The sequence below is a fragment of the Perissodus microlepis genome, chromosome 19, assembly GCF_051167445.1.
Source record: "Perissodus microlepis isolate ML-2025 ecotype Zambia chromosome 19, ASM5116744v1, whole genome shotgun sequence".
Lineage (NCBI taxonomy): Eukaryota > Metazoa > Chordata > Actinopteri > Cichliformes > Cichlidae > Perissodus > Perissodus microlepis.
Window position 1 is genome coordinate 1845222 of NC_140479.1, and position 26203 is coordinate 1871424.

Here is a 26203-nt window from a genome sequence, read left to right on the forward strand (position 1 = left end):
GTGGCCTATAGCTGTGTCATTTGACATGTTTGAATTGTCAGTTCAGTGTCAAACACTGTGTGTGTGTTCGTACCAAGTTGGAAGGTCCACTTGTAGGTGCGTTGAGGGGTGGAGAAGCTCTGTTTGTCTTGTTTGTGAGAAGACGGAGATGAAAAGCTGGGACGAGACTTCTGAGACTTTGACAGAGACGAGAGACGAGACTGGTCCTCGCTGTCACTACTGTGACCTGGAAACAGTTTACAACACTTTGTAATGCAGTGGTTCTAATAATCTGCTGTGCATCTTCTCATAGGAGTAATCTCTGCATTCACAGTGCTCTACTGTTAATCGGTTGGGTCACATTAACTCAGCAATGAAATGGCTCCAAAACACAACGGCGTGCTCAGAGGGCAGGTATACCGCCGACTCACCTTTATTGTAGCGTTCGTGTTGCATGTATTTACGTCGCAGCACACTCAGACATGTTGCTATGACAGCGACCGCGCACATCACGAGGTACTAAATTGTAATGGAAAACCAGTCGATCTGAGTAGGCACTCATGGAACGAGGCCCACGTTTGAGTGGTTTACCATGGATCTGATTATGTATGGAGCTCCGAAAATTAGACTAGTGGAAGAGAAAGTCTTTTTTTTGTAACTTAAAGTAAAAGGTTAAATTTCATACACTATATTAAATATACAGCAAGTAAAATATTTGATTTTTTTATTTTTATGATGATTTATAAGCTCATGAAAATCAGAAATCACAAAGTATTAAAAACATTTCTTTGGTTAATCAAAAGGATTAACCGCACGTAGTACTTGGTTGGAGCTTAATAATAAATGACCACATAAATATGACGTGGAATCGTTCTGGGGTTTTAGTGAGCTTATGGCACCGCTGAGGTGTTGCTGCAGCACGGGTAGCACCAACACTACCACTGCCAACAGGGTCACTGTAGATGATAAACTTTGACAGTTGTACTTTTACAATAATAAATATGTGTATCTTACATTTTTGTGTCCAGCTCAAGTCAATTTAAGAAAAAATAAAATTGGAAATTAGCAGTTCGGTCTGTTTCACACCGAGTGTTTCAAGCACAGCTGGAGCCTAAAATGAGCCCAAATTCATTTCTACCTTTTCATAATGTTCTTCCTCTGTAATATTTCATTTATGCTATTTATTATGCCCTTTATTAGTTTAGTTTAATGTCTATTTTAACTTCATGACCTGTAAATGATTAGTGTTACATACTTGTTCTGCCAAATCTTAATTAAACTGTTCACAAAATCTGACCTCTGACCTTAATATGAACATCAATTCAATTTAACTTCAATTCAGTCACAGATCTGAACTTGTCTGAGACTGTTGGTAGATGCACTGATGTATCAATTTGAAGGTGACATTTTTCTGAAGTTATTGCGTTCACAGAGGCAGCGTGGGTGTCCACTGTACCTTTCTTATAGTCTCCAAGTTTCACTTCATTGACAGATTGATTATCAACCAAAAGTCCAGAAAAGCTCATTAAAGTTCTAAATTGATTGGCACGCGAGTGAGTGAAATAAGTATTTGATTACCAACAAAAACATGTCTGAAGACTGCCTATGGTACTCCATGACCTTAATGTGCTTCTTTAGTTGTATTGGGATACTGTGATGCTGGAACTGAAACCATCCATGACCCACCTTCAGTGCTGTGGCTGAGGGAAAGAGGTTCTTGTATATGATCCACAGTTGTCCTGTTCCCTTAGCCAAAGCACATGTCCATCCCCAGTTTGCCCAGTGTGAAGAAGTGGAACTGTGGACAGTCTTATACATATTACTAGTTCAGTATCAAATTGACTGATTGTGATCTGTGTGCCCATGTTCTGGCATTTGACTAGGTTGTAGTGGATTCAAATACTTATTTCACTAATCAGGTTATAAATTATGTGACATGTTTTCTATTCTCTCTCTGCATTGCAATAAAACACTCACTGTTCACTTCTTTGGAAGTGAGCAAACTTACAAATTAAGCAGAGGATGAAATGATCATAATGCAACTTTAAGAGTTCAGAATAACAGCAAGATTGGACTTTTCCAAACGTCATCCGGTTCAACCTGCAGAACAAGTCTTCATTTGATATTTACAGTACAGAACCAAAGCTGGCACTGACCTGCTCCGTTCTTCTCCACCCTCCCAGGCGTTTGTGGTCGTTTCTGGTTCCGTTTCTGTTTCTTGGCTGACGGGCTGGAGTTACAGTCAGTCAGCCTCTTCTGACCTGAAGGGTCAAAGGTCATATCTTACTTGTGATACAATCCAACTCAGGGCTCGCAAAATCGCTAGCCCGACGTCCTGGGGCAGGGCAGAGATAGATTTTGGTAGCCCGACTGGAAAAATCGCTAGGGCTAGCGATTTTTCCAGTCGGGCTACCAAAATCTGTCTCTGCCCTGCCCGTCGGGCTATCATAGGAAGGAAAGATATATGTCAATGCTTTTGCATTCTTTCGGAAATGTAGCTGGGTAATTATGTCATTGGCATCGGTGAGCCACTGTCAATATGTGACATATTGAAATCGTGTTTGAATTTGCGCTTGTTTTTTGCTTTCACTTTGCAATCGCGCGAACTGTGTATAGAGAGCGACAGCACTGATTGGTGTGTGATGATAATTTGTGCACCAATTCCTCTGACATCGTCTTATCAATCGTTAGCTTACTACGCAAACATGACAAGTGAAATCTCCCGCAGCTTAAACATGTGAGAGGTTGATCGCGCAGAGAATCGCTGAGCGTTATGTGAGTGCGTGTGTAAAAGCAGCAGGATATATATTTTAGTTCTGCTGAGCCAAATAAGACAGGTCAGGGTGAAGAAGTGACAGCCAAAGAAAAGCTTACCACAAAACGGAAAAGTTATGACAAATCAGACTATAAGGCAAAAAGAAAGTGCAGCTTTATGGTTTCATGGACAAAAGAATTTCTGTGGCTGCAACATGACGAGCTAAATAACCAGGGCTGCACATAAGTGGTCCGCAGGTGCATTCGCTGTCAAAATAAAAAACGCGCACAAGATAAGAAGTTGCAACGCGTGTTTGCGTACATAAGATTTTCTGGAGGAGGACAGACATTTGTTTAGAACTCTTAAAGATGTCGAAGAAGCTCCTTTAAGCAATTACTTTGGTTTTCCTCCACCTCCAAAGAAATGTCAGAAGGACTCCGAACCACAAAAGAAGCGCGTATTCTCGGAAAAGTGTTTGCAGGAGGTGAGCTGGCTTCAAACAAATGATGAACGCACAGAGATGTGGTGCAGAATGTGCCGTGAAAATCCCACTCTAGCGGACAAAAACACTGCCTTTTATATGGACGCAAACGCGCGTTGCAACTTCTTATCTGGTGCGCGTCTTTTATTTTGACAGCGAATGCGCACATGCGGACCACTTATGTGCACCCGTGTAAATAACATAATGTTCTGCCGGGTGTGTTGTTGGTTTTCCCTCGATTTCTGAGTCGACAAGCGCCTTTGTTACTGGGACCAGTCATTTTAAGAAAGGCCCCCATTAGAACCCATGAGAAATGCAAGAAATGCATCATTGCTCAGTCTGCAATATCTTTCCCAGAACAAACACCAATTGCAAATAACATACTAAAAATAAACCTGAAAATCTGTTTAGAACAGCTACTATGTTGCAAAGAGTGAACTACCACTGGCACAATGTAGCAGTCTTTGCAAACTTCAAAAAGCAAACGGCCTCGATCTTGGTTCCACTTGCCTCTTTCCTGTGACTTCAGTGGAAATTTCAAATCCAGGATCTGACACAGACTGATTCATGTCCTACACAGTTCTTACAAGTTCATAGAAATGTCTGTTCAATTAGAACCAAGTATTTGAGTTGATGATTGTAATTTTATACAATGTTGTAATTTGTGTTTCAACAATTTTTTGATTAATGTTTTGTTTCCGTTACAATATTATACTTTAAAGTATAATATTGTAACGGAAACAAAACAGGAAACAAAACATCAATCAAAAAATTGCTCTCTTTTTTATTCGGGCTACGTAAATTTATTTTGGGCTACCAAAAACTGAAGAGTCCCTGCCCGAAGGGCTACCAGCCCTGCAACTGATAAGGTCGCATTTCTGTCTGTTGTACCATTGTGCTCTTACCTCTGTCTTTATTTTCCTGCAACGAGAGAGAGGTGGAGGACGAGGAAGCACTGCCATCGAAACCAGGGCTCGAGTCTCTCTCCTGCTCGCCCTTCACCACACCCCCCTCCTCCTCAGTGTCACACTTGCGTAGTTGGTGCACCTCGATGGGAGTGACTTCTGGCAGAAAGGGCCTGGCCTGAGGCTGAGGGAAATGAGGCGTATGAGGGGAGGGGAGGGAGGAATGGATGAGGTGGGGAAGTGGAGGGGGGGCTTGTTGCGACTCATTGACTATAGGGAAGTGATGATCCAAGGAGGGGATGGGCTTCTCCTTCTCATCTGTATCATCCAGGTCCACCTCATGGCAGACCAGTGATTCTGGATCGATCTGTGGTTCCAGCTCCTCTGTATACGCCGGCTCCTGGGTTTCCAGAACAAGCGAAGCTGTCCCAGAAGGCATGACTGGTACCTTTGTGGCTGCACCTGTAAGATGCTCCTTTGACACCTCTTTCTGTGGCTCTTCTGCTGGGTGGGGCTGTTCCTCTGCCATCACCACTGCCTCACTGCTATTCTCTGAGTGGAGTGGTAAGGGGAGAGCTTTTGGGGAAGCTCCTGCAACCATTTTGGTGGTCTCCTCCTGCCTTCTGTCAGGACGGGGTTTCTTTTCTGCTGTCTTTTGGTCTCCTGCCTTACGCTTGAGTGCCACGCTGCTTCTTTCCTCCGTCTCCTCCTCTGCCTCCTCCTCCATCTCCTCTGCTTCCTCCTCTTCAGTGGCAGAGTCAGTGTCCGAGTCAGCAGTAGACGCCTCAGGCAGGAGGTGTGGGGTGGGGAGACAGTGGAGCACTACCATGGGCTCATCTTGCCTCTTAAAGACGCTATGAGGAGAAGGTGATAACGCTGGTGCCTGAGAGCGGCTGGCAGTGGATGCAGGGCTGGGGTTGGAGAGGGGGACTCTAGGGGGTGTTTCAGAGCCTGCCTCCCTGATGTTGCTCCTACGACCTTTCACTCTTGGCGAGGACGCAGGAGTAGTACAGTTGTCCTCATCGGTGGAGGAAGGCAGAGAGGAGGGCACCTGCTGCTCCCTTTCAGGAGGAAGAGGAGGTGGGGTCCTACTCAGACACATCTCAGGAAGTAATTCTTGCCTTAGAGACGTTTTGTTTTCGTCTTGGACAGACGCCGTCTTTGTGACTGGTGACATTTGGTTTTCTTTGTCCAGATCAGCTGGCAGCACTGCAGCTTCCTTTGCAGGATTCTCCCCCTGCTCTGCCTCCTTCCTCTCTGATTGGTTTAATTCTTCATGAGTGTTCTCCTCAGGCATACTGGGACACAAGGCTAAGGCAGCATCCGGCAGCTGAACTGCTGCTGCACAAGTTGCTGTATTGCTGTTAGGAGATGCCATGACATTAGCTAACCCACTTGCTTGCTGCTCCTCTTCTGCTTCCTCTGCCTTGGAAGGTGAGACTTCAGCTCTGCCTTGCCATGGCGATATTTTTTTGTCAGAAGGGTCTTCCGATTCACTTTCATCTGAGGAGTTCCCAGAATCCTCTGCAGGATGGACATTGGTTGGTTAGTTAGTAATTACCGAATGGCTCAATTACTACAAACAGAGCTGTTCTCACCGTTGGATGCTCTGTCCGAGTCGTACATGCCGGAAGTCCTTCTGGTTCTTCTCCGGGGAGTGTCTGCAGAGAGAATGACACATTACTCAGAGACACACACCTCACTGTGATGGTCAATTCAAACTGGACAAATACAGCTTTTCCTGACAGGCTGGATGTGTGGCATCTTGTGACGTGAACATACACTATTGCCAAATGTATTCACTCATCCACTGTACCACTATAGACCTGTCTGTAAAGGTTCTCAGTCATTTTCTTTCAAAGCTCCTTAGACCACTATAAACCTACAAACCTGATGAGGCCTTCAGATTACTCAGAGAACCTCCATGAATAGGTTTCTCCATATCATCACCAGGTGCAGTGGTGTATCTGATGCCACTGCATGATGAACTGGGCCCTTAGTTCCAGTCAAAGGAATTCTTGATACTTCAGCATACCAAGTCATTTTAGATAGTTGCATGCTCCCAGCTTTGTAAGAGCAGTTTGGGGATGGACAAAGCATGCTCATGAGGACATGCATGAGCAGGTTTGGTGTGGAAGAGCGTCACTGGCTGCAGAGTCCTGACCTCAACCTGCCAGAAGACCACTGGGATGAATTAAAGCGGAGACGGCGTGGCGAGCCTTCTTGTCCAACATCATTGCTCTACCTCATAAAGGTACACGACTGGTCAAAAGTTTTAGAACATGTCGTTGAAGTCAGATGAATATCTTCAAATGCTACAAAGGTAAGTGGTGAACTGCCACAGTTAAAAAAAAAGAAAAAGAAAAAAGTTAAAGTAACCCAAAACTGAAAAATAATGTAATTTTCATAATTATACAAAAAGGCCTTTTTCAGGGAAGACAGCATGGGTTAACAGTTTAAAGCTGTCCTGCAGCAAAGGAGGCTGATCAGCCTTGAAAGCTGGTGCTACTAATTCCTACAGGTGTTCCAACTTTTCTGGATTACTTACAGCCCCTCTGTCTGCATAAAGCAGTGTTGAACACACTGTGGTACCCTCGTCAGCATCAGCCGAACAGTACTGTACTGCAGAAAGCAGTGTGTTGGTACAGAAAAGGCAATTAACAATGGAAGAGACACAGACCATCATAACTCTTATAAATGTAGGTCTGTCCTACAGAGAGTCTGCAAAGAAAGTCAAAGTGTCAGTGAGTCCAGTTTCCTTCTGCACTATGAAACAAACTGTGACAGGAAGAGGTCTGCAGACCCAGAGACACGACTGAATCAGGTCATGTGATGGCGGCTCACAGGACAACAGCTTCAAGCAGCTTAACAGTGCTCGTAGTAAGAAAGTCTCAGTTTCAGCTGTGAAGAGAAGACTTCGAGCTGCAGGTTTGACAGGACGAGTTGCAGAGAGAAAGCCAGGCAAGACAAAGAGGCTTGTCTGTACCATGAAACACCAACACTGGACTGCTGAAGACTGGAAGAAGGTATTATGGACTGATGGATCAAACGTGAAATCTTCAGTTCATCACACAGGATCTTTGTCGTCGAGTAGGTGAAAGGATGGATCCACAGTGTGTGTCATCAACTGTCAAACGTGGAGGAGGAAGTGTGATGGTCTGGGGCTGTTTGCTGGATCCAGGGTCGGTGACTTGTAGAGTGGGAGGCACCATGAACCAAAACAGCTACCACAGCATTCTGCAGCACCATGCAATGAGACATTAAACTTTTCTTTTTCTAAAACTTTTGCCTGGTAATGTCCTTCTGGGAGGACGGTCAAAAACTCCCATAAACACATTCCTAAATACTGTAGAAAGCATTCCCAGAAGATTTGAAGCTGTTATAGCCAAGCATGGGCCAACATCATATTAGACCCTATGGGCCAAGAATTGGATGTCACTCAAGTTCATATGCTGGTGAAACCAGATGAGGGAACATTTTTGGCAATAAAGTGCACTACTGAGTGGATTTCTTTGGTACCGGCATGCTCTGTACAGCTTACTGTCTCCGTTGGCCATACTGGAAGTGTCAGTCCTGCTGCTTCTGCAATTGGATAGCCCTTCGCTACTTGAAGTTTTGCTACGCCCAGTGGAGCTGTTGGGTGTGGTCCTGATCTGAGGACGACCACGTTTCCCTACAGTTGGCCTGACAGCCGCCATCACTGCTGGCTTCTCTTCGTCCTTATCGAGCTCGTCTTTGTCTTTGGTCTGTTGAGTGGAAAGAAAACAGTGAGATGACAATAAAAAGGATCTTTGTCCTTAGGATCTCCGTTCATCTCAGAGTGAAACTCATCAGGTTTTGGTCAGACAGCCAAGGTAATTTGACATCACAGGACACCTGTCCACCAAACAACCTCTCAGCTTTAACACTCTAAGCAGTCACACAGAAACATTCCCAGTTACTCAACTTTTATTCATCACATGAACCAGTGGTTACTTTTCACCTGTATTTAATGAAGAAAGCTTTTGATCACATTGAAACTCCATAATTATCCATCCTTCAATTTCTGACGTGGCATCTCACCTTCACCTTCTTCTTCTGCTTCCTCTTTGTTGCTTTTTCTGTAGGCCATATAATTCGGTCAGCCTTCACCCACTCATCATACCTGTGCATCAGATACACTTGTAAGGACACAAACACCACCAGGTCACACCATCACCTAACATCCCTAAGCACCTGTGACACCAACTTTAGTTTTTATTTTTTTTCAGAGTTTAACTGTGGAGCATCTCTGCAAACATAAAATATTTTAAAAGTCTAAACAACAATAAACAACAAAAAAATAAGAAGCAATTTCATGGCCACCACAAGATCATTCAGCAACTCCATGGAAACCACCCAAAAAAAACTATATGTCAGCACGTGGCATTTGGTTGCTTGGGAAAAGGAGGAGAACGGAGCGACTGCAGCTGTGAGAGCAGCATCCGTGTGATGGGAGAGACTAGTGACATGGACACTGTGGTCAGTGTGCTTTTCTACTCTGCTTTCTAACGCGTGTTAAAACAATGAGGTGACTGCTGAATGTCACAGATACTGGCCAAAGAGGCAGAAAAGGCTCAACTGCAATGTCAACACTGTCTCCATGGAGACAACAGGAGGAGCGATACACCACCTGTTCCAGGTAAATATTTGTTAAAGTTGTACAAAAAACATCTGAAGCATTTCCTGGAATTTTAGGTAAATACTTTTATACGATTTTGTTTTTTGCAGCATTTTTACACAACTTTTTGAAATTGAAAATTTGCATTTCAAGTTATGAAAATGATTCATGAAACATGTTGGTGGTTTTCACTGTGAACAAAAAGCTTTTCCTACTCTGATTTTTGTTTGTGAGGGTGAGCTTAAAAACCAAAGAAACAAAACCATACGTGGCAAAGTAAAGAGCTTTTAAAGGTGAAATAAAGTCAAAAACGACTGTCCTACACTGGTAGTATTCATATGCAGTACATATGTAGTATTCACTGTACACAGGCACCGTGTGTCTGACAGACTGACCTGACATTCCAGCCGTAATAGTGAACCAGGTAGAACTGTTCACCATTGTCAATGTCAGTCTTCTTGATGTGGGCCTCATAAATCTTCTGAGTCTTTCCTCTTCCGTACTTCACCCTGACCTTTGTTCCAGTTACAGTGTCTCCGTCTTCTTCATTCTCACTCCTGACACACACACAATATCAGCAGCCAACATCAGTACATTGTATTATTAAGACTACTTTTAGCCCTTTTCCACTAGCACCTACTTGGCTTAGCTTGACTCAGTTTTTAGGGTTTTCCATTAGGTGGTGTTGCCTGATACTGGGTATTGTTTTAGTGTCTGTTAGGTCGGGGTTCCAAGTGAGGTGAGTCAATCCAAAAATGCTTTCCAACAGACTACATGTCACTGATTGGCCAGTCAATAGCATCACTTGATGAGTCGACGGCATCAGAAAAATCAAAACCATTTTTGAAACCCAGAAACGGGGGAAAAAATAAATAACGCTGTGGTCCCTGAGTCTGACAAAAACATACAAATGATGTCCGGGGCCGTGGTGCTGTAATGAGCCCACGCACACTGAGCTGACAGAGTCAGGTCGGCAGTGGAAAAGAGGCTTTTGTTACTGTGTAACATTATAATAAAAGAAAACTTAGTGTATGAGCTTGTACAGTGGCTTGCAAAAGTATTGGGCCCCCTTGAACTTTCCCACATTTTGTCACATTACAGCCACAAACATGAATCCGTTTTATTGGACTTCCAGGTGAAAGACCAACACAAAGTGGTGCACACGTGAGAAGTGGAATGAAAATCATTCATGATTCCAAACATTTGTTACAAATAAATAACTGCAAAGTGGGGTGTGCGTAATTATTCAGGCCCCTGAGTCGATACTTTGTAGAACCACCTTTTGCTGCAGTTCCAGCTGCCAGTCTTTTAGGGTCTGTCTCTACCAGCTTTGCACATCTACAGACTGAAATCTTTGCCCATTCTTCTTTGCAAAGCAGCTCCAGCTCAGTCAGATTAGATGGGCAGCGTTTGTGAACAGCAGTTTTCAGATCTTGCCACAGATTCTCGATTTCTGCATCAGTACAAACGATGTTTTTCTTTAATTCAAGTGTAACTTTGTAATTATGTTTTTACACTGACTTCATTTTCACGTTATCTTATTTACTCATACCCATGTTTTGGTTCCTATTATTCATTATTTTTTTGTTTTTACCTGTCTGCTCTCCTCCTCTCCCCCTCCTCCTCTTCTTCATCGTCCTCATCCTCCTCGTCATCGTCAGAGCCTCTCTCAGAGTCATCATTTCTTCTGTTGCTGCGTCTCCTCACCTCCCTCTGCTGCTCCTCGCGGTTCTCTCCTTCTCCTGGTCCTCCTCTCTTATCCAACTTGGAGGAAGTCTCTCTCTCTGCTTTCACCCGACTCCCCACGCACCTCCTCCTCCCCTGAGAAGAGACGGGGGCAGAAAACATTTCATGTGCTGAAATACTGCTTCGTTAGCTCAGTGCGAGCTTATGCAGCACACACTGGTTTGGGGTGTCAGCATTTCTGTTGGTGTCGAAGAAATCTCTCACTCTTGGGGATGACTGTCTCTCCTTCATGTCTTCCTTCTCACTTTCGCTCTCTGACTCCACCTCCTCCTGTTTGTCAACAACTGTCTCCACCGTCACCGTTGGTGTGGAGGACTCTGTTAACGCTGCTCCCGCTGCCTTTTGACTGGCTGGTGTGGCAGGAGGGCGGGGGTTGTTGTGATGGATGGTTCTGAAAGTAATGGCTGCAGAGCGGCAGTACTCCTCAAACCCATAAAGGTACCTGACGACACAAATAAAGGGTCAGTGGTCTGTGTGGCACGAGTTATTAAACAGCCTTCCTCTGTGATAAGGCTTTGCTACGACCGCCCACACAATAGAGTGTCAGCTGTCATACTTTTACTAGTGACAGAGCGAAAACCTCGTATCTGTGTGCTTATTGCTGTAAGAAAAATCACATTACCGATACAACGCTGTGTCGTACAGCAGCGAGGAGCTCAACAGTGTTTATCGCACAGCGCAACTTCTGACTGACTTGCATTTGTGCTGATAAGAGAAGAGGACGCCGTCTTTCAGAATGCATGAACCTAGTTGGTTCATTCTGTCCACAGTTGCCTGTAAAATTATCTCAAATCCAGCAGCAACACAGTAATGTGTCTCACACTGCATAAGGAGTCATCGACCCATTACTGGTTTTCACTAAAAGAAGCACTTTTCCACTTTTGGTCTTGTCTGCCCAAAGAACATCCACTCCAGCAAACCTTGTGGCATTGTGTTATGGTCCAGACCAGCAAACTGCTTTTATAGAGGTGATTAATCAAGTGCATTTAATTAGCAGCACCTGGTTCATACTCTTTTAACCTCTATGGAAGCAGTAACTTGGTTTTTCACAGGACTGCATCTCAACATGTCTGTGAAGGTTCTCAGACTGCGATGAGTTGGATGACTAAGGAGCACGGAAAGAGAAGCGTCTGGACTTCTTTAAGGCTACGTCCACACTAATGCGTTTTCAAACAAGACGGCGTTTTGGCTCAAGGAAAACGCAGCGTTTTGAAAATGCTCTCGAAAACGCATACATTTGAAGAAGGTGCTTATGTGTCGCAGTGTGGACAGCGAAAACAGACTTTTTGAAAACGATGACGCATGTTAGTCATATGATGCACACCTTAGCTCGTGATTAGGTAGAGGATCAATAGGGGGTCCACGACCCTCCTAGGGACACTCTCATAGGGCTTAAAATCGGGGACTCTCTGAGAACGAGCTCCTTAGAGCAGCACTCGGGCTAATATCACTTCGATAAATCAGCCCATGGATTCCTAATCTTTTCAAGTTGTTTTGAAATGGCCTTATACCCCCTCCATGATTCATGAGCAGCATCAATCGATCCTCTAGACACTGCTGATGCTTTTACCTCCTTGGCATTATATTAAAACATACCTGAAGGCTGCAGACCAGCAAACTGCTGGTTTTACACATGGGTCACACTTACAGGGGATCAATTAACACGTAGTGCATTTGGTTAGCAGCACTGCTACTTACCCTCTTAATTCTTAACACCTTCTGCATATGATGATGTCATTTGTCACATGCTATTCATGTGGCCATATTCACCTAACTTTATGATCTGCTAAGGACCAGCTAATTGTTTCCATCATGTTCTGATATGATACTGTCAGCAAAGAGGTTATCACCTCAATATATCAGCCCATGGATTCCTAATCTGATCCATCTTTACATGGTCAGATACAGAGTCAGCACAGCAGTACAATTTACAGAGAGGAAATATTAGAAAAATATCAAGAGGTTAAACACACAACACTGCCTGAAAGGCACACAGCTGCTGCAGGCATGTAAAAACCTTGATGTGAGAAAAAGGATTTTAAAGTCTTAAATAATCAGGCCCCATCTTAAAGCTCTCACAGTACCGTATCACCTCGAGCCCTGGGTCAAACCTGAAGTTACCTTGGTAAGCGCCCAGTTCAGTGTAATGCTGAACAGTGCATCAAATGCAGACCTCGACCCAGATCCAAACAGAATCAGAACCAAAAAGTGAAAATTGCTTTCTGAGCAACTTATTGTTCTTACTTTTTGTAGGCAGTCTTGACATTGTAGGACGCAGCAGAGTTGAGGACAGGGATGCCCAGATCTATGTAAACCTGCTTCCACACTGTACCAGACTCAATCTGAAACACATGAGGCAGAGTCACGTCACAGCTAGGCACGCACTCCTTCATGTTCATCAGCTGCACACACAGTGGAACTAATCAGGCACTAAGTCAGACAGCCAAGAGGACCATCAGGAGCTCAGTCCAGTACTGGAACAGCACTCACACGACCCCACATTCACATCAGTCGTACGATCTGCAGTGATGTGCACTGGTAGTATGTGTGTCACCTTCTCACCTTGTGGCAGCCTCCCAGGTGATAGACCAACCTGTAGAGCTTGAAGAGGTTAAGGTCTTTGTAACCCAACACCGGAGGCTTGTTGATGGGAGTCCCTGAAAGAACCAGAGACTGTTAGAGCCAAACATCACAGTTTTAGTATTTACAAGGAAACAAGACTAAAGAGTCTTAAACCAAAACTGACAAAATGTTTAACAATTGAGCCAAAAAAACCCAAAAAATGATTTGAATTATTAGTTTGTTTTTTTAAAAGGAACCTTAAGATCACACCTGAGTAAGTGAAAAAGAAAGCACAAGGTTTGTTTTCAGATAAACACAACGTTATTTAACAAAAATGAAGCCAAAATGGTGGAACAGTGCGTTTTAGTCAGTGAACAGAAATCAGTAGGTCAGTACCCTCACTGCTGGATCAACTAAAGGCGTTTCAGGGAGGCTTCAGGATGACGTGACAATAATGAATTACAATAATCAGGCCTAGACAGAATAAATGCACAAACTAGTTTTTAAAGCATCATCTTGAGACAGGATGTTTCCAACTTTTAAGACATTTCTGCTTTAAGTGACAGCTTTTTAAGTAATGGTTTAATTACTGCCACCTTGAAGGCCTGTGGGATATGGCCCAATAGCAGAAAGACACTGCTCATATTTAACATTAAGCATTCATTAATGGTTGGATCTCTTTGGGCAGTCGTGTAGGAACTGGCTCTAACAGACATGCTGGAAGTTTGGAAGAAGCAACCATTGAAGGCAAGTATATGGACTGGCTCTCACATAGTGCTGAGCACTCAAAGCACTTTACACAACATGCCTCCTTCACCCATTCATACAAGTGCTGTCTGTGTACATGTCACACTCCAGTGAGTGTATCAGGACGTATCGAGGTTCAGCATCTCGTCCAAGGATATGCAGGCATGCAGACTGAGCAGTCAGGGATTGAACCACCAACTTTCCAATTAGCAGATGACCTAACTTGTCTAAGCTACAGCCAAACCAATCAGACCAATCAGAGAGAAAGAGTCTAAATGAATATCAGTAGCATTAAAAGTAGCTGTATGTGATGATTCCTTTATGGAAGGATTTTCCTGGCTATTCTACTGCAGCCATTTCCTTCCTTGTTTCACTTTATAGTAATGCTGAAAAGCTGTTTCCAATCAGATGCTTTTCAGATGAATCAAAGTCTGATGCTACTATTCAGCATTCATCACTGGCTGAAATACAGCCCCAAACCACGTGTTTACTGATGGCTACAGACACTCACCGTTGCAACTCTCTCCTGACTTTGTCCTGTGAACCAAAACCTTCAAATTCAGATTGACTCAATTAGTATTTATTTACCCTGAGGTGACTATTTTTAAGGTAAAGACCCTACAGTAATACAGAAAACCCCCAGCTCCGATTGGTTGAGAGTAGAGCTGGGCGATAGAACGATAACGATATGTATTGCGAAATAACTTTTTCTCGATAGAAAAATTAAACTATTGCGATAGGCCTCGCCGCTCTTGTCCTCTTAGAAAAAAAAAAGAAGAAGAACAGCCAATCCAAATTAAGTAGCGCAGAGCCGAACCAATCACAGCTGCAGCGTCACGTGACTTGTTACGTACAGCACAAGTGCCAAGCTGCACATGTGTATTTGTTTGGGAAGCAGCCAGCCGCCTTGCTGCCGGGTAATGGAGGAAACGAGTGTGCCGACTAGAGAAAAATCAACCGAGCGTGACCGAAGGTTACCGAAGAGAAACCGATGATGGTTCCAACGCCGGAGAGATTGTCGAACGGAAGAGCCAGAGAAGCTCCGTAGTGTGAAGGTATTTCAGCTATTTCAAGTCTGACAAAAACAGACCAGCGCGCACTGTAAATTGAGCCGAAAGCAAGTCTGGAAACACAATAAAGCGGTGCAGCTCAATCTCTGACTGGAAGCGCTAATTCGTCATTCGGCTTTTGTCAGACTAACGTAACTGTTAAAACTGTTGGAAAAGCTCAGCTATACAACAAGGAGAGATTGAGAATTTCCTTTTAGTTCTCAGTTTATTTGATGTTGACAAAAGTTAGTCAATTTTGTCTGTTCTTCTGTAAAACAAACTAAGATTTATTTTTAGAATTAATAATTTCTAAGTGGAATTGACAATTTAGTAGCCTGTTTTGTTTGTTCTGTTTTGAAACTTAAACGCTTTAGCGGCTGCCTTTTGTGTAGTTTGCAATATTTGCCTTTATTTATCTGAAAAAGTCTCGTGTTCCTTAAGTACATCTACCCTGTTGAACTTATTATGGGAAATAAATATTTAAATCAAAACAAGCTGCTGATTATTTCACATTTTACTTGTGAGCAACGGCACATTTAAATCTTACAAATATAGTTATTTGGCTTATATCGTGATAGATATCGTTATCGCCTGAAATGACAAAAACATATCGTGATATGAAAAAATCTCATATCGCCCAGCTCTAGTTGAGTGAGGTGAGAAAACCTGTGGCCACCAATTTCCAGTTCAGGCTTCATGTAACGAACAGTAGATGGATCAGCTGAAGGGCCAGATGCATCTCTCAGGTCTTTGTTGTTGTTTTTTTAAAGGCCTCACGCCATACCAAGGTATGCTAACTTTAAGAGAATTAGCTCTCGGGGAATCCCCGATTGGCGCAAAAATACAGTTTTAAGCCTGACAGACTGGGTTAATTTCGGTTTAACTAAAAGAACATTTATGCGACAGACTCGAATAACCCTAAAGATACAATTTAAAACTGTTTCTTTGCGAAGTGGTCTCCCGTTCAGACATCAGTTCATCTCTTGAGTTTGGTGCATGCTTTTAGGCTTGACAGATTCATAGATCAGTGTTAAGCAGCTCAACAAAATAAATGGGTACATGAATAGGCCAGCCAATAGTAAAACAGTAGTTTCAATATTGCTTTTGATAAGACTAAAGTCTTCCACTGTCTCACCTCTGTCCTCCATGAACTTGTAGAGCTGCTGCAGGAAGTGGTCTCTCTCTTCTGGATCTGGCTCCTCCTCTGGCTGGATGGACAGATGCAGACAGACATGCAGACTCAATAACAGCACATTAAGGTTTTGAATGAAACTACCCTCATCTGTGTGACAGCATCAAACTCACCTCTTCTTTTATACGTTTCCTTTTCTTCTCCTCTTCATCATCCCGCTCCTCTTCACTTTCCTTCTCCTCTTCATTATCCTCATCTTCACTGGAGGACGAGTCCAGGATCTGGCTCATATCCATTTTCCACAAATCTGGAATCTCCTTGCTGCTCAGGAACATCTGGGCTCCTTCTACACCTGCAGAGAGGGAACAGGGGAAGACAAAGAAGAGGATGAGGAAAGGAAGAGAAAGGACAAGAGGAAGAGTACAAACAGCAAAAAACAAACAACAGAAGAAGATGACAAAAGGAAATTAATGGGGAAGGAATGTGGTTAAAGAGGTAGACGGGTGTGAAAAAGGGAGACAGAAAGAAGAGAGGAGGGAGAAGAGGTGGAAATATATTACAAACTGTCAGAATGAATAATATTAATTATTATTAATTACAAAATTAAAAATGCTTGCAGCTGTCATTGCCACCTGTCAGCCTCCTAGTCCAAACACCTATGGTATCAATTTAAAAAATACTGTTGTCTCTTTCTCAAGAAGAGAATTCACAAACTTGTCAGAAACTTGACCTCTGACCTTGAGGTCAAGCTCACCAAGGCTCAACCTTAGCTATGTCTAAATTCATGGGCTGCATCCTCCTGAGGCCGATTACGTCACAGCGACGCGCCGAAGGCTGTCCAAATTCGTAGACTCCTCCGAATGCAGCCGACAAATGCGTCCTCCTTTTCCCCGAATTTGAAGGATGGGTCGGTGTGTCCTTCGTGGCCCACCATATCCCAGAATTCATAGCGCGGCCCAGCCAAACTCCAGTTTCCGGCAATGGTGGCCGCTACTAAGTTTTAAAATTACTCTTATTAATCTTTCTGGGTCACAAAATAAACTTTTAACATATTTTCAGGCGAGAAAGTAGCTGTGTAAACTTCAAATATCTGCTCGGTTTATCAAGATATCGCATATTTGCAAAAGTGCTCTGACGTTTTTGGAGACGTCTGCTACCCACCAGCTCGACAGCTAGCCGGGAGCTCGAGGGTCACTGCTGAGAACGGCACAACTCCCGGCACATCATTTTCAGATCACCGTGGACTTTTGCTACTCAAGTTAAACGTAATATATAAGTTTAGACAACCTACAAATGTTATTGTTGGGCTTTTTTTCAGTGTTTTATTTGTACGCGAGTAAATCAGTTTGGCTGAGATTAAAGTTATTAGATTAGATAAAATAAAACTTTATTAATCCCCCGGGTGGCTTTCACACAGCTGAATAAACGTCAAACAGAAAACTGATTAAACAGAAGTGTGAGACGGTCGAGAATTTACACCAGTGTCCTGTTATATTTTAGATAGCAAGGAGCAGACGGCTGAGTTTATTAAACTCCACCGAGACAGCGGTGACGCTAATCAGAAGGCGAGACCGTCCCATTTCACAGCCGTTTACTGCCGGCCTACCCGACCTCCTGAGGACCCAGCCCACGTAGACCGGGTCCTCAGGAGGATGCAGCCCATGAATTTGGACACAGCTCTTATCTGTTATCTATTTGAAGCTCCTATGTCACCTCGTTTGGACAACAGTACCCCACTGGCCTTTCACAGCTGAGGGGTGAAAAGCAGACGGAGATAAGGATGCAGATGAATCTGGCAGCTTTAAGCTGTAACTACTCACCTCTTCTGTGGGAGAACTCAGAGATGCTGATGGCACTAACGAGGTGGACGTGTCTCCTGGCCACAGTGTAACTTAAAGAATCAAAAAGAAGGAACAAGAAGAGACGAGTTGAGACAAAGTTCATGGTGAAAGAGTTTGAGCTCATGATTTCGAACACATTTTTAAAGATGTATGTGTGTGTATAAAATTATATATGAATGGAGCTCGGGGCAGATTCATATTGGTTGCTAAGTATATAAAATAGGTCTAGACATGTCACACGCCTACTGATGTTACATCAGCAGAAATGTGAATGAAATGTTGTTATTCGGACCGAGTAGGCAATCTGAATAACAACATTTTCCCTTTCCTTTACTTTCCCTGCTCATTCGGACTGAGAAGGCAGGGCACCACTGAGGTGCTCTCACGCTTTCTTCACGAGGCCATCTAGCCAGAGGGCCCATCTGTGTGCTGTTTGCATGTTCTTCCTGTGTCTGCGTGGGTTCTCTCCACATACTCCAACTTTCTCTGACAGTCCAGAGACATGCAGTTAGTGGGGTTAGGGTAACTGGTGATTATAAATCGCCCATAGATGTGACTGAGTGCAAATGGTTTAGTTGTCTGGTTGATGGCCCTGCAAGAGACTGCAACCTACCCTGCCTCTTGCACTATGACAGCTGGGATAGGCTCCAGCCCCACACGACCCTAAAAATCGGATAAGTGGAAGAGGATGGATGGATGGATGGAAGGAAGGAAGAAGTCGTGGAAATGGAGTAACCAGACACAGCTTATATGGGATAGAGACGGACCGATCCGATATTACGTATCGGTATCGGTCCGATACTGACGTAAATTACTGGATCGGATATCGGAGAGAAATAAAACATGTAATCCGATCCATTAAATATCAAAAAAGCACCTCACAAAACTTGCGACACGGCGTAACTCGGCTCATAACCGTAGCAGTCAGAGCAGTGTGGTCACGTGATAGAGCGGCTGTGTGTATTTGGAGCCTCGCTACCAAACCAGCATTTCATCTGGTAGGAAGTTTTCCCAGAGAGAAGTAAAGCAAGTGTGTAAGTTCATCTCTGAGTGTTTGTAAAGCATTCCAGCGTTAAGCTCAACAACCGATATATGGAGCGACTGCCTCTCTCTCTCTCTCCTGCTGCTACTTCAATCATGAAACTGATCAATGATCAGCTGATCGGCTTTTCTGTCACGAGTCTCTCTTGTTTGTTTTTGGCCCACTTTGCACCAGAAAGAGGAAACCAGCGGCTGAACAACAGCAGCACGTTTAACCTTGATAATCTGTTGTTAGAATTTATTTAATATTACTTTCTACACCAGGATCTTTTTCTACAGCTGACGGCTGGTAACTGTGCAGGGGCGGATCTAGCAAAGTTTAGCCAGGGGGGCCGATAGGGCATGAACAGGGAAAAGGGGGCACAAAGACATACTTTTCTTTCTTATTCTCATTTAAAATGTCGAGCTTTTAATAAATAATTATCTGAATCTTACACCCAAAGTTTTAATCTGATGTAAAATATATAGAAGTCCATTACTGTATATAGTAACTGTTAAGTCTAATATACCCTAGTAAGCTATAGTACTTTTTCCTTTGGGAACCATCTGTGCCGTCTGCAGTTCTGTTGAAGAAAGATGTTGAATCTATTTAATTATTCTTGAAAAATAATTTATTTCTGTGCATTTTTTTTTTTTCCACACTGCATCAAATTAAAGTTGATTATGTCGATTAAGCATCATGAGGTGGAGGGTGGTTCCCTATTTTTTATTTATTTTTTTGCTGGGAGTTTGCAACCCTATTAGTTAGGTTGCTTAATATTTCTGCTAAGTACTCTTTAAAATACCAGAATAGGGAGGATGGAGCAGGTTTAAGTTTATTAGATTGATGGGTTTTGCTGAACTATGAAATATTTTGGGTGCAGTGCATTTTTTGCATACAGGTATAACAGAATAGCTTTAGTGTTGTTGTTTTGTTTTTTTTTTAACTTGAGTATGAACTTATACAAAAAGCAGCAAGATATTAAAACACAGTTTTATTGATTAAAAAACACTATATCGGATTCATATCGGCATCGGCAGATATCCAAATTTATGATATCGGTATCGGACATAAAAAAGTGGTATCGTGCCATCTCTAATATGGGATGCAGAACCAGATTTGTGTTCGGGAAGAATTACATGACCTCACAGACTTCATGTGAACCTTGACTTGTGACCATGACTCAATAAATATCAAAGTGGACTCACAACTTGCCGTTGCAGAATGACCTGACCAGACATTGATCCTTCTTCACCACCAGCTCATCATTACAGCTGGGAGACACCACCTGCAGGACAGACACACCTGATTGATGGCTTTGCATACAGAGATTCTACAGAAATTTCATTTGTGTCAGTCCAAGTCCACACAGGAAGCAGTGAGCGATTCTGAGTCGTCTGTAACAAGAGTTTATTGTTGCTCATCAAACTGATTGTCCTATATTCTGTCTGTGTGATTACAGCCAGTAGAAAACAGCTGCGAGATTTGAAAATCTACATGGCAGCAACATGACTCTCACACACATGCACACCAAAGTGACAGCCTCTGACAGACACACACATCCTTTCATGCAATCTGATTTGTTCCTCCCTTAACCTCCTAAGACCCGAGCTCTTCCACAGCAGCATTTTTAATTTCTCTTTGATATTTGGTCACATTGGGGCCCGATGAATGTAAAAACAAAGAATTACCAGATTTTTTTTTCCACCTGATTTTTGTTTATAGAAAAATAAGAGCCACATATGAGGATATTTGTTTTAAAATTTGGATAGAACAGTAGCAGTATAATGACCTCGCAAGTGGACATCAGGCCCTTGTAGAGCAAAATTTAGTATTTTGGTCTAAATAACCCAAAATGTGATGTCCACATATGTGGACGCAGGTCCTAGGAGGTTAAAGTGCAAATGAAACACTAAATGCATAAAAGGTAATAACCAAACAACAAAGGACCACTGACTGTGTAAGTGACACTATAGGCTTGATTTTAACATTAAACTCATTGCTGCAGCATAAAAGCGATCCCCTTAAACTGACTTCATTTCGGTCTCCTTATATTCCCCTGAGTTACTGCCTCTGGTACTAGTTGGCTAACATAAACTAGTGTAAATGTACAGGGTGGGCCATTTATATGGATACAGCGTAATAACATGGGAATGGTTGGTGATATTAAAGTCCTGTTTGTGGCACATTAGTATATGTGAGGGGGCAAACTCCTCAAGGTGGGTGGTGACCATGGTGGCCATTTAGAAGTCGGCCATCTTGGATACAACTTTTGTTTTTTCAATAGGAAGAGGGCCATGTGACATCAAACGTATTGGTAATGTCACAAGAAAAACAATGGTGTGCTTGGTTTCAACGTAACTTTATTCTTTCATGAGTTATTTACAAGTTTCTTTGTTCACAGCCATTGACACGTCGTAGAGGTTAACACGTGAGGAGCGGATCGAAACTGCTTGCTAAGTTTCGTGAAACTGGTTCAGTGTTGGATTTGGACGCAAGAAAACTGTCACTGATGAAGAAACATCAGTGGCTGTCCTAGCTTCATTCAGCAAGAGCCCACAGCGTAGCACTCGCCGCACGTCACTGGAGAGTGGCATTAGTCGAACGTCCCTTCGGCGGATATTAGCTACTCACAAATGGCACCCTTACAAACTCCAGCTACTGCAGCATCTCAGCGAGGATGACCCAGATCGGCGCACAGAATTTGCCGAATGGGCAAAACAAAAATTGGAACAGGACCCTCAGTTCACACAGAAGATTTTGTTCAGTGATGAGGCAAACTTTTATGTGAATGGTGAAGTTAACAAACAAAACCACCGCTATTGGTGGTCTGACACTAACCCACATTGGATGGATCCTCCAAGACTGCTGGACCAAAAGTGATGGTTTGGTGTGGTATATGGGGCACAACGATAGTGGGTCCATTCTTCATCAATGGAAACCTCAAGGCCACTGGATATTTGAAATTGCTACATGATGATGTGTTTCCCTCTTTATGCACTGAAGCTGGCACGTTCCCTGAGTTTTTCCAGCAAGATGGTGCACCACCACATTATGGGTGCCAGGTCCGAGCATTCCTAGATGAACAGTTTCCTGGAAAGTGGATTGGTCGTCGTGGGCCAGTTGAATGGCTCCCAAGGTCTCCCGATCTGACCCCCTTAGACTTTTATCTTTGGGGTCATCTGAAGGCAATTGTCTATGGTGTGAAGATACGAGATGTGCAGCACCTAAAACTACGGATACTGGATGCCTGTGCTGGCATTTCTCCTGCGGTGTTGCTATCAGTGTGTGAAGAGTGGGAGAAGAGGGTTGCATTGACAATCCAACACAATGGGCAGCACATTGAACACATTTTATAAGTGGTCAGAAACTTGTAAATAACTCATGAAAGAATAAAGTTACGTTGAAACCAAGCACACCATTGTTTTTCTTGTGACATTACCAATAAGTTTGATGTGTCACATGACCCTCTTCCTATTGAAAAAACAAAAGTTGTATCCAAGATGGCCGACTTCTAAATGGCCACCATGGTCACCGCCCACCTTGAGGAGTTTGCCCCCTCACATATACTAATGTGCCACAAACAGGATTTTATTACGGTGTATCCATACAAATGGCCCACCCTGTATAGACGGCAACCAACCAACCAATCCAGTGATGTCACGTTTCGTACTGACAGAAGATGGCGCTAAACATGTTTTAAAACTTTAAGCACTTCTTCCTTAAATCCAGCCACAGAGAAAGTGTTACATCTGTCAGTTTTAAGCGCAGAGCTCCGTGGTTTAAGTTAGCCTTCATACAGTTAGTGTTTCACATCCACTTTAAAACAGGTTTGCCAGTATTTTCCATGAACTGATATTTGTTTTATGTGAAAGACATGCAAAAGATTTAACAACAATCTATATTTCACATGTGGTGATGCTAATGTGTTGCAGTTTATTACACTTTAGACATAATAAACTAAAGAAATTATTTAGCCGATTGTGGATTAGCTTTTTTCTTGTTTCTTGATTCTTTGTTCTGTTTATTATTAAGAGCACACTGATTTGTGGCTTTATATACGACTGTAATACATTTAACAATATTCCTAATATTTTGTCAGGGTTGGGAAAAAAAGCATGACATTTCCAATAAAAATAAAGATGTGCTGAGAGGGCAAAAAAGCCCACTTTGTGGCCAAAGAGGAAGAAATAAGATTAAACGAGAACAATGAACATTTTAAATAACGGATAAAGTAATAAAACCTTCAGTCTAACTTACTGTGTGGACAGTAAATCTTCACAGTCCATCATGTAATCTACTCTATTCTTGTGCTGTTCGGTAATCCTGTCTTTAAACACTTAATATCCTCACATCTCAGCTGACCTTCTGACAGCAACTAAACAGTCCTTTTCCCCACTTCAACAAGGTAACGTGGATGTTTCACCTGCAGTGGTTAGTGATCACATACATGAGGTAGTTATAGCACCACCCCCACTTTATACAGTAACTGTGTCAGTTTACCAGAGCCAAGAACCAGGCGCTCGACTCTTCTTCGTTTTCAATGCTGCAGACTTGTCCCAGCAGCTCGTCATTTAGCCGCCTCCTGTCATCATCGTCATCTTCACTAGATGAAGACTCATTGTCTTCATCGGCCCTGAGACACAAACGCAAAAATCAGAACTTGTTCTGCAGCTGGTTTCATAAAGACCATTTAACATGTCCAGAGGGAGATGGCACATCAACACTCACACAGCCTGAGAAGAACGCCGTCCACCGCGGTTTGACTTCTTGCCGATGACTGGAGTGCCAAAATGTTCTGGGTTCGTCAACGGCAGCTGATCCAGAGTCTGCGAGACAGTGTTGAGAGCATCAAATACATTCAGGTGTTTTTAGGGTTATCAAGACCTTGGCAAAGTGATCCCATCCTGGGAGGACTCACCTCACTCTCTGCAAAATGCCTCTCTCCCTTCAGACAGAGAGACGTTCGACGGAGAGTCTTCTCATCGCCGTCGTCAAACACTGAAAGAAACGCGCACACACAGTTTGTAAACCTAATCGACACCACCAATTTCAATGTTCACACTAAGCTGATCCAGCCTCATTTCAACTTGAAATCCAGCGCTCGTTAACATCCACCCAGTTTGACAGAGGACAGGCAGGGCCTGTCATTACTTGACATGTTTGACACGTAAAGTCAAATGTCTACAGTTTGCATTCGATTCACAAGCAGCTGGAAGACTACAGATACCTGAGTGTTCAGCTCAACAGTACAACTGGTAAAACTGCTGACAGAGCTTACTCTGTAGCTTTCTGAAGTGTGACATGTGATTTGTTGCTGTAATACTGCAGATACTGAGAATTATTATATGATGAATAAAGACAGATGTTAGGTCTTCCGGTTCTCCTGTGCTCAGACTGGCAGTGAACTCAAGACTCTGTTTATAAAAACCCTGTAACACTAGAAAACTTCAGTCACCAAGGCAGCAGCACTTTGAAGTAACACAGCTGCTTATAAAGATTATAATCCCCGTGGATAAGATTAGAACTAGTTCTGAAATATAATCCAGACCTTAGATCACTGTGTGTCTGCACTGCTTTGATAACGTAACAGATTCATGTTGTGGCAACCTATGAACCCTTTGTTAAATGTTGATGTGTGAGAAACATGAGGAAGCACCAGACTCACCCACAGTGTAGAGGCTGGCATCGGTCAGCTTACTGATGACAGCTTCACTGCATATACCTTCACTGGTCTTCACCTCCACTGTGGAGCCCACCTGAAGCACAGAAAAACCAAATTCAGCCCTTAGACTACAACAACAACAACAACAACAACAACAACAACGACAACTCCTTTATCAGCAGTTTGACTGTGTTTATTTCAAGTCATCAGGGCTCACAAGGACACTTTCTACATAAGGCAGGATATTTTCATTTATTACGATGGTTGTTTCAGACAAAGTGAGACAGGGCAGGCTATACATTTCTCCACAGGAAAAGAGGCACTCAGCTAGATTCCCCCAAAAATTTAATCAATGGCAACTGAAGACAAGATGATTTTCTTTAAAAACAAACAAACGTATTATTCATAAAGCACTCCAGAGCCACAGTCAGTTTTTTAATGAAATCAGCATCCTCCACCTTCTGGACCAGTATACTGTCAGGATGATTGAACACGACTGAACTAACACTTCAGGTCTACTGCTTCTTATAAACCAAGAAAATACACAAGAACTCTGATTTGTGATCAGAACTATAAAAACCTGTCATAGGCATGAATATCATAGCAATTTGGGGCTTTTCATGATTTCTTAAACTGGTTTCCAGGTTGGAATGACAGTACCATATACATCTTTATTTCAATTTAAATAGATCCAAATCACAACAGCAGTTGCCTCAAGACACTTTATTCTATAAGGTGGAGACTGCACAATAATACAGAGAAAACTCCAACAATCAAACGACCCCCTTTGAGTAAGCGATTGGCAACAGTGGGAAGGAAAAACTCTTAACGGGAAGAACCTTTTGTCAGAACTAGGCTCAGGTGAAGTGCAGCCATGTTGGAGGTGATAGGAGAGCCAGGACAAAACACTGTGGAACAGTATCGTGGACATCACGTTATTAAGATTTTTGGGACAAGTCAGATTTGTCTGAATGTGGAAGCAGGAATTTAGAGATTATCTACATCTTTGTGTCCTTAACACACGAAAAAGACTCCCTATTCATGTGAACAAACTGAGTCTGAAATATTTGTTATTTTAGAAAAAACAAGAACTGGGTGCTCAAGTTTTGTTTCAGTGAGCTGGATCTCCACCAGATGCTTTTGGTAGCCATGAAGCCTCTGGGATACTCTGGCTAATACTTGACCACTGGCAGAAAGAGTTCATTTCAGTTGGATATTTCCTGTAACGGACTCTGTGAGGAAACCAACTGGGTTTATTGTGTAGTTCAGAAATAGGGCTGATGTTGGGGCATGGAGAGGCCATTCCAGAAGCTCTGATGTGTATCTGAGATGGCTGCAGCTGCACATTTCAATGGACGACTTCTGTCGTGGCAGACAGGTTCTCAGTCAGTGGTGATGAAAAACAGTCAGTCTCTCTGCTGTTCCAGCAGATTATAGTTCATGGCAGGCTTGAGATTTGCTTGTTCTTAAAAATCCTACCAATTTCCTATCGTCGTGGGTTTTCTTCAGGACCTTGTGAAAGTGGTGAAAAACGTGTACTTATGTGCAGCTGTTTGAGCAGATCATCTTGGAATCTGCAGTTGTTGAGAAATGGCTCCAAGACATCTTTCCAACTGGTGTTAATCACAATTCTCCTTAGAGCTGCACTGTGCTCCTTGGACATTTCCCAGTTGGTAAATGG

General features: G+C 43.0%; 1 protein-coding gene across 2 annotated transcripts in view; it reads right to left on the minus strand.

The window, feature by feature from the left end:
- The window catches only part of arid4a (AT-rich interactive domain 4A), a 38944-nt gene that overhangs the window by 3753 nt on the left and 8988 nt on the right, over nucleotides 1–26203 (minus strand). For both annotated transcript variants that reach the window (XM_084913878.1, XM_084913877.1), the window contains exons 5-23: nucleotides 24526–24616; nucleotides 23779–23858; nucleotides 23589–23686; nucleotides 23361–23493; nucleotides 20066–20145; nucleotides 17816–17886; nucleotides 16169–16347; nucleotides 15999–16071; nucleotides 13068–13162; nucleotides 12750–12847; nucleotides 10710–10947; nucleotides 10354–10580; nucleotides 9155–9316; nucleotides 8183–8264; nucleotides 7662–7866; nucleotides 5719–5781; nucleotides 4121–5644; nucleotides 2136–2240; nucleotides 74–226 (exon numbers count right to left, since the gene is read on the minus strand). In XM_084913878.1, the coding sequence (XP_084770004.1) occupies nucleotides 74–226; nucleotides 2136–2240; nucleotides 4121–5644; nucleotides 5719–5781; nucleotides 7662–7866; nucleotides 8183–8264; nucleotides 9155–9316; nucleotides 10354–10580; nucleotides 10710–10947; nucleotides 12750–12847; nucleotides 13068–13162; nucleotides 15999–16071; nucleotides 16169–16347; nucleotides 17816–17886; nucleotides 20066–20145; nucleotides 23361–23493; nucleotides 23589–23686; nucleotides 23779–23858; nucleotides 24526–24616 (3757 nt within the window). The remainder of the gene's footprint in view (nucleotides 1–73; nucleotides 227–2135; nucleotides 2241–4120; nucleotides 5645–5718; nucleotides 5782–7661; nucleotides 7867–8182; nucleotides 8265–9154; nucleotides 9317–10353; nucleotides 10581–10709; nucleotides 10948–12749; nucleotides 12848–13067; nucleotides 13163–15998; nucleotides 16072–16168; nucleotides 16348–17815; nucleotides 17887–20065; nucleotides 20146–23360; nucleotides 23494–23588; nucleotides 23687–23778; nucleotides 23859–24525; nucleotides 24617–26203) is intronic.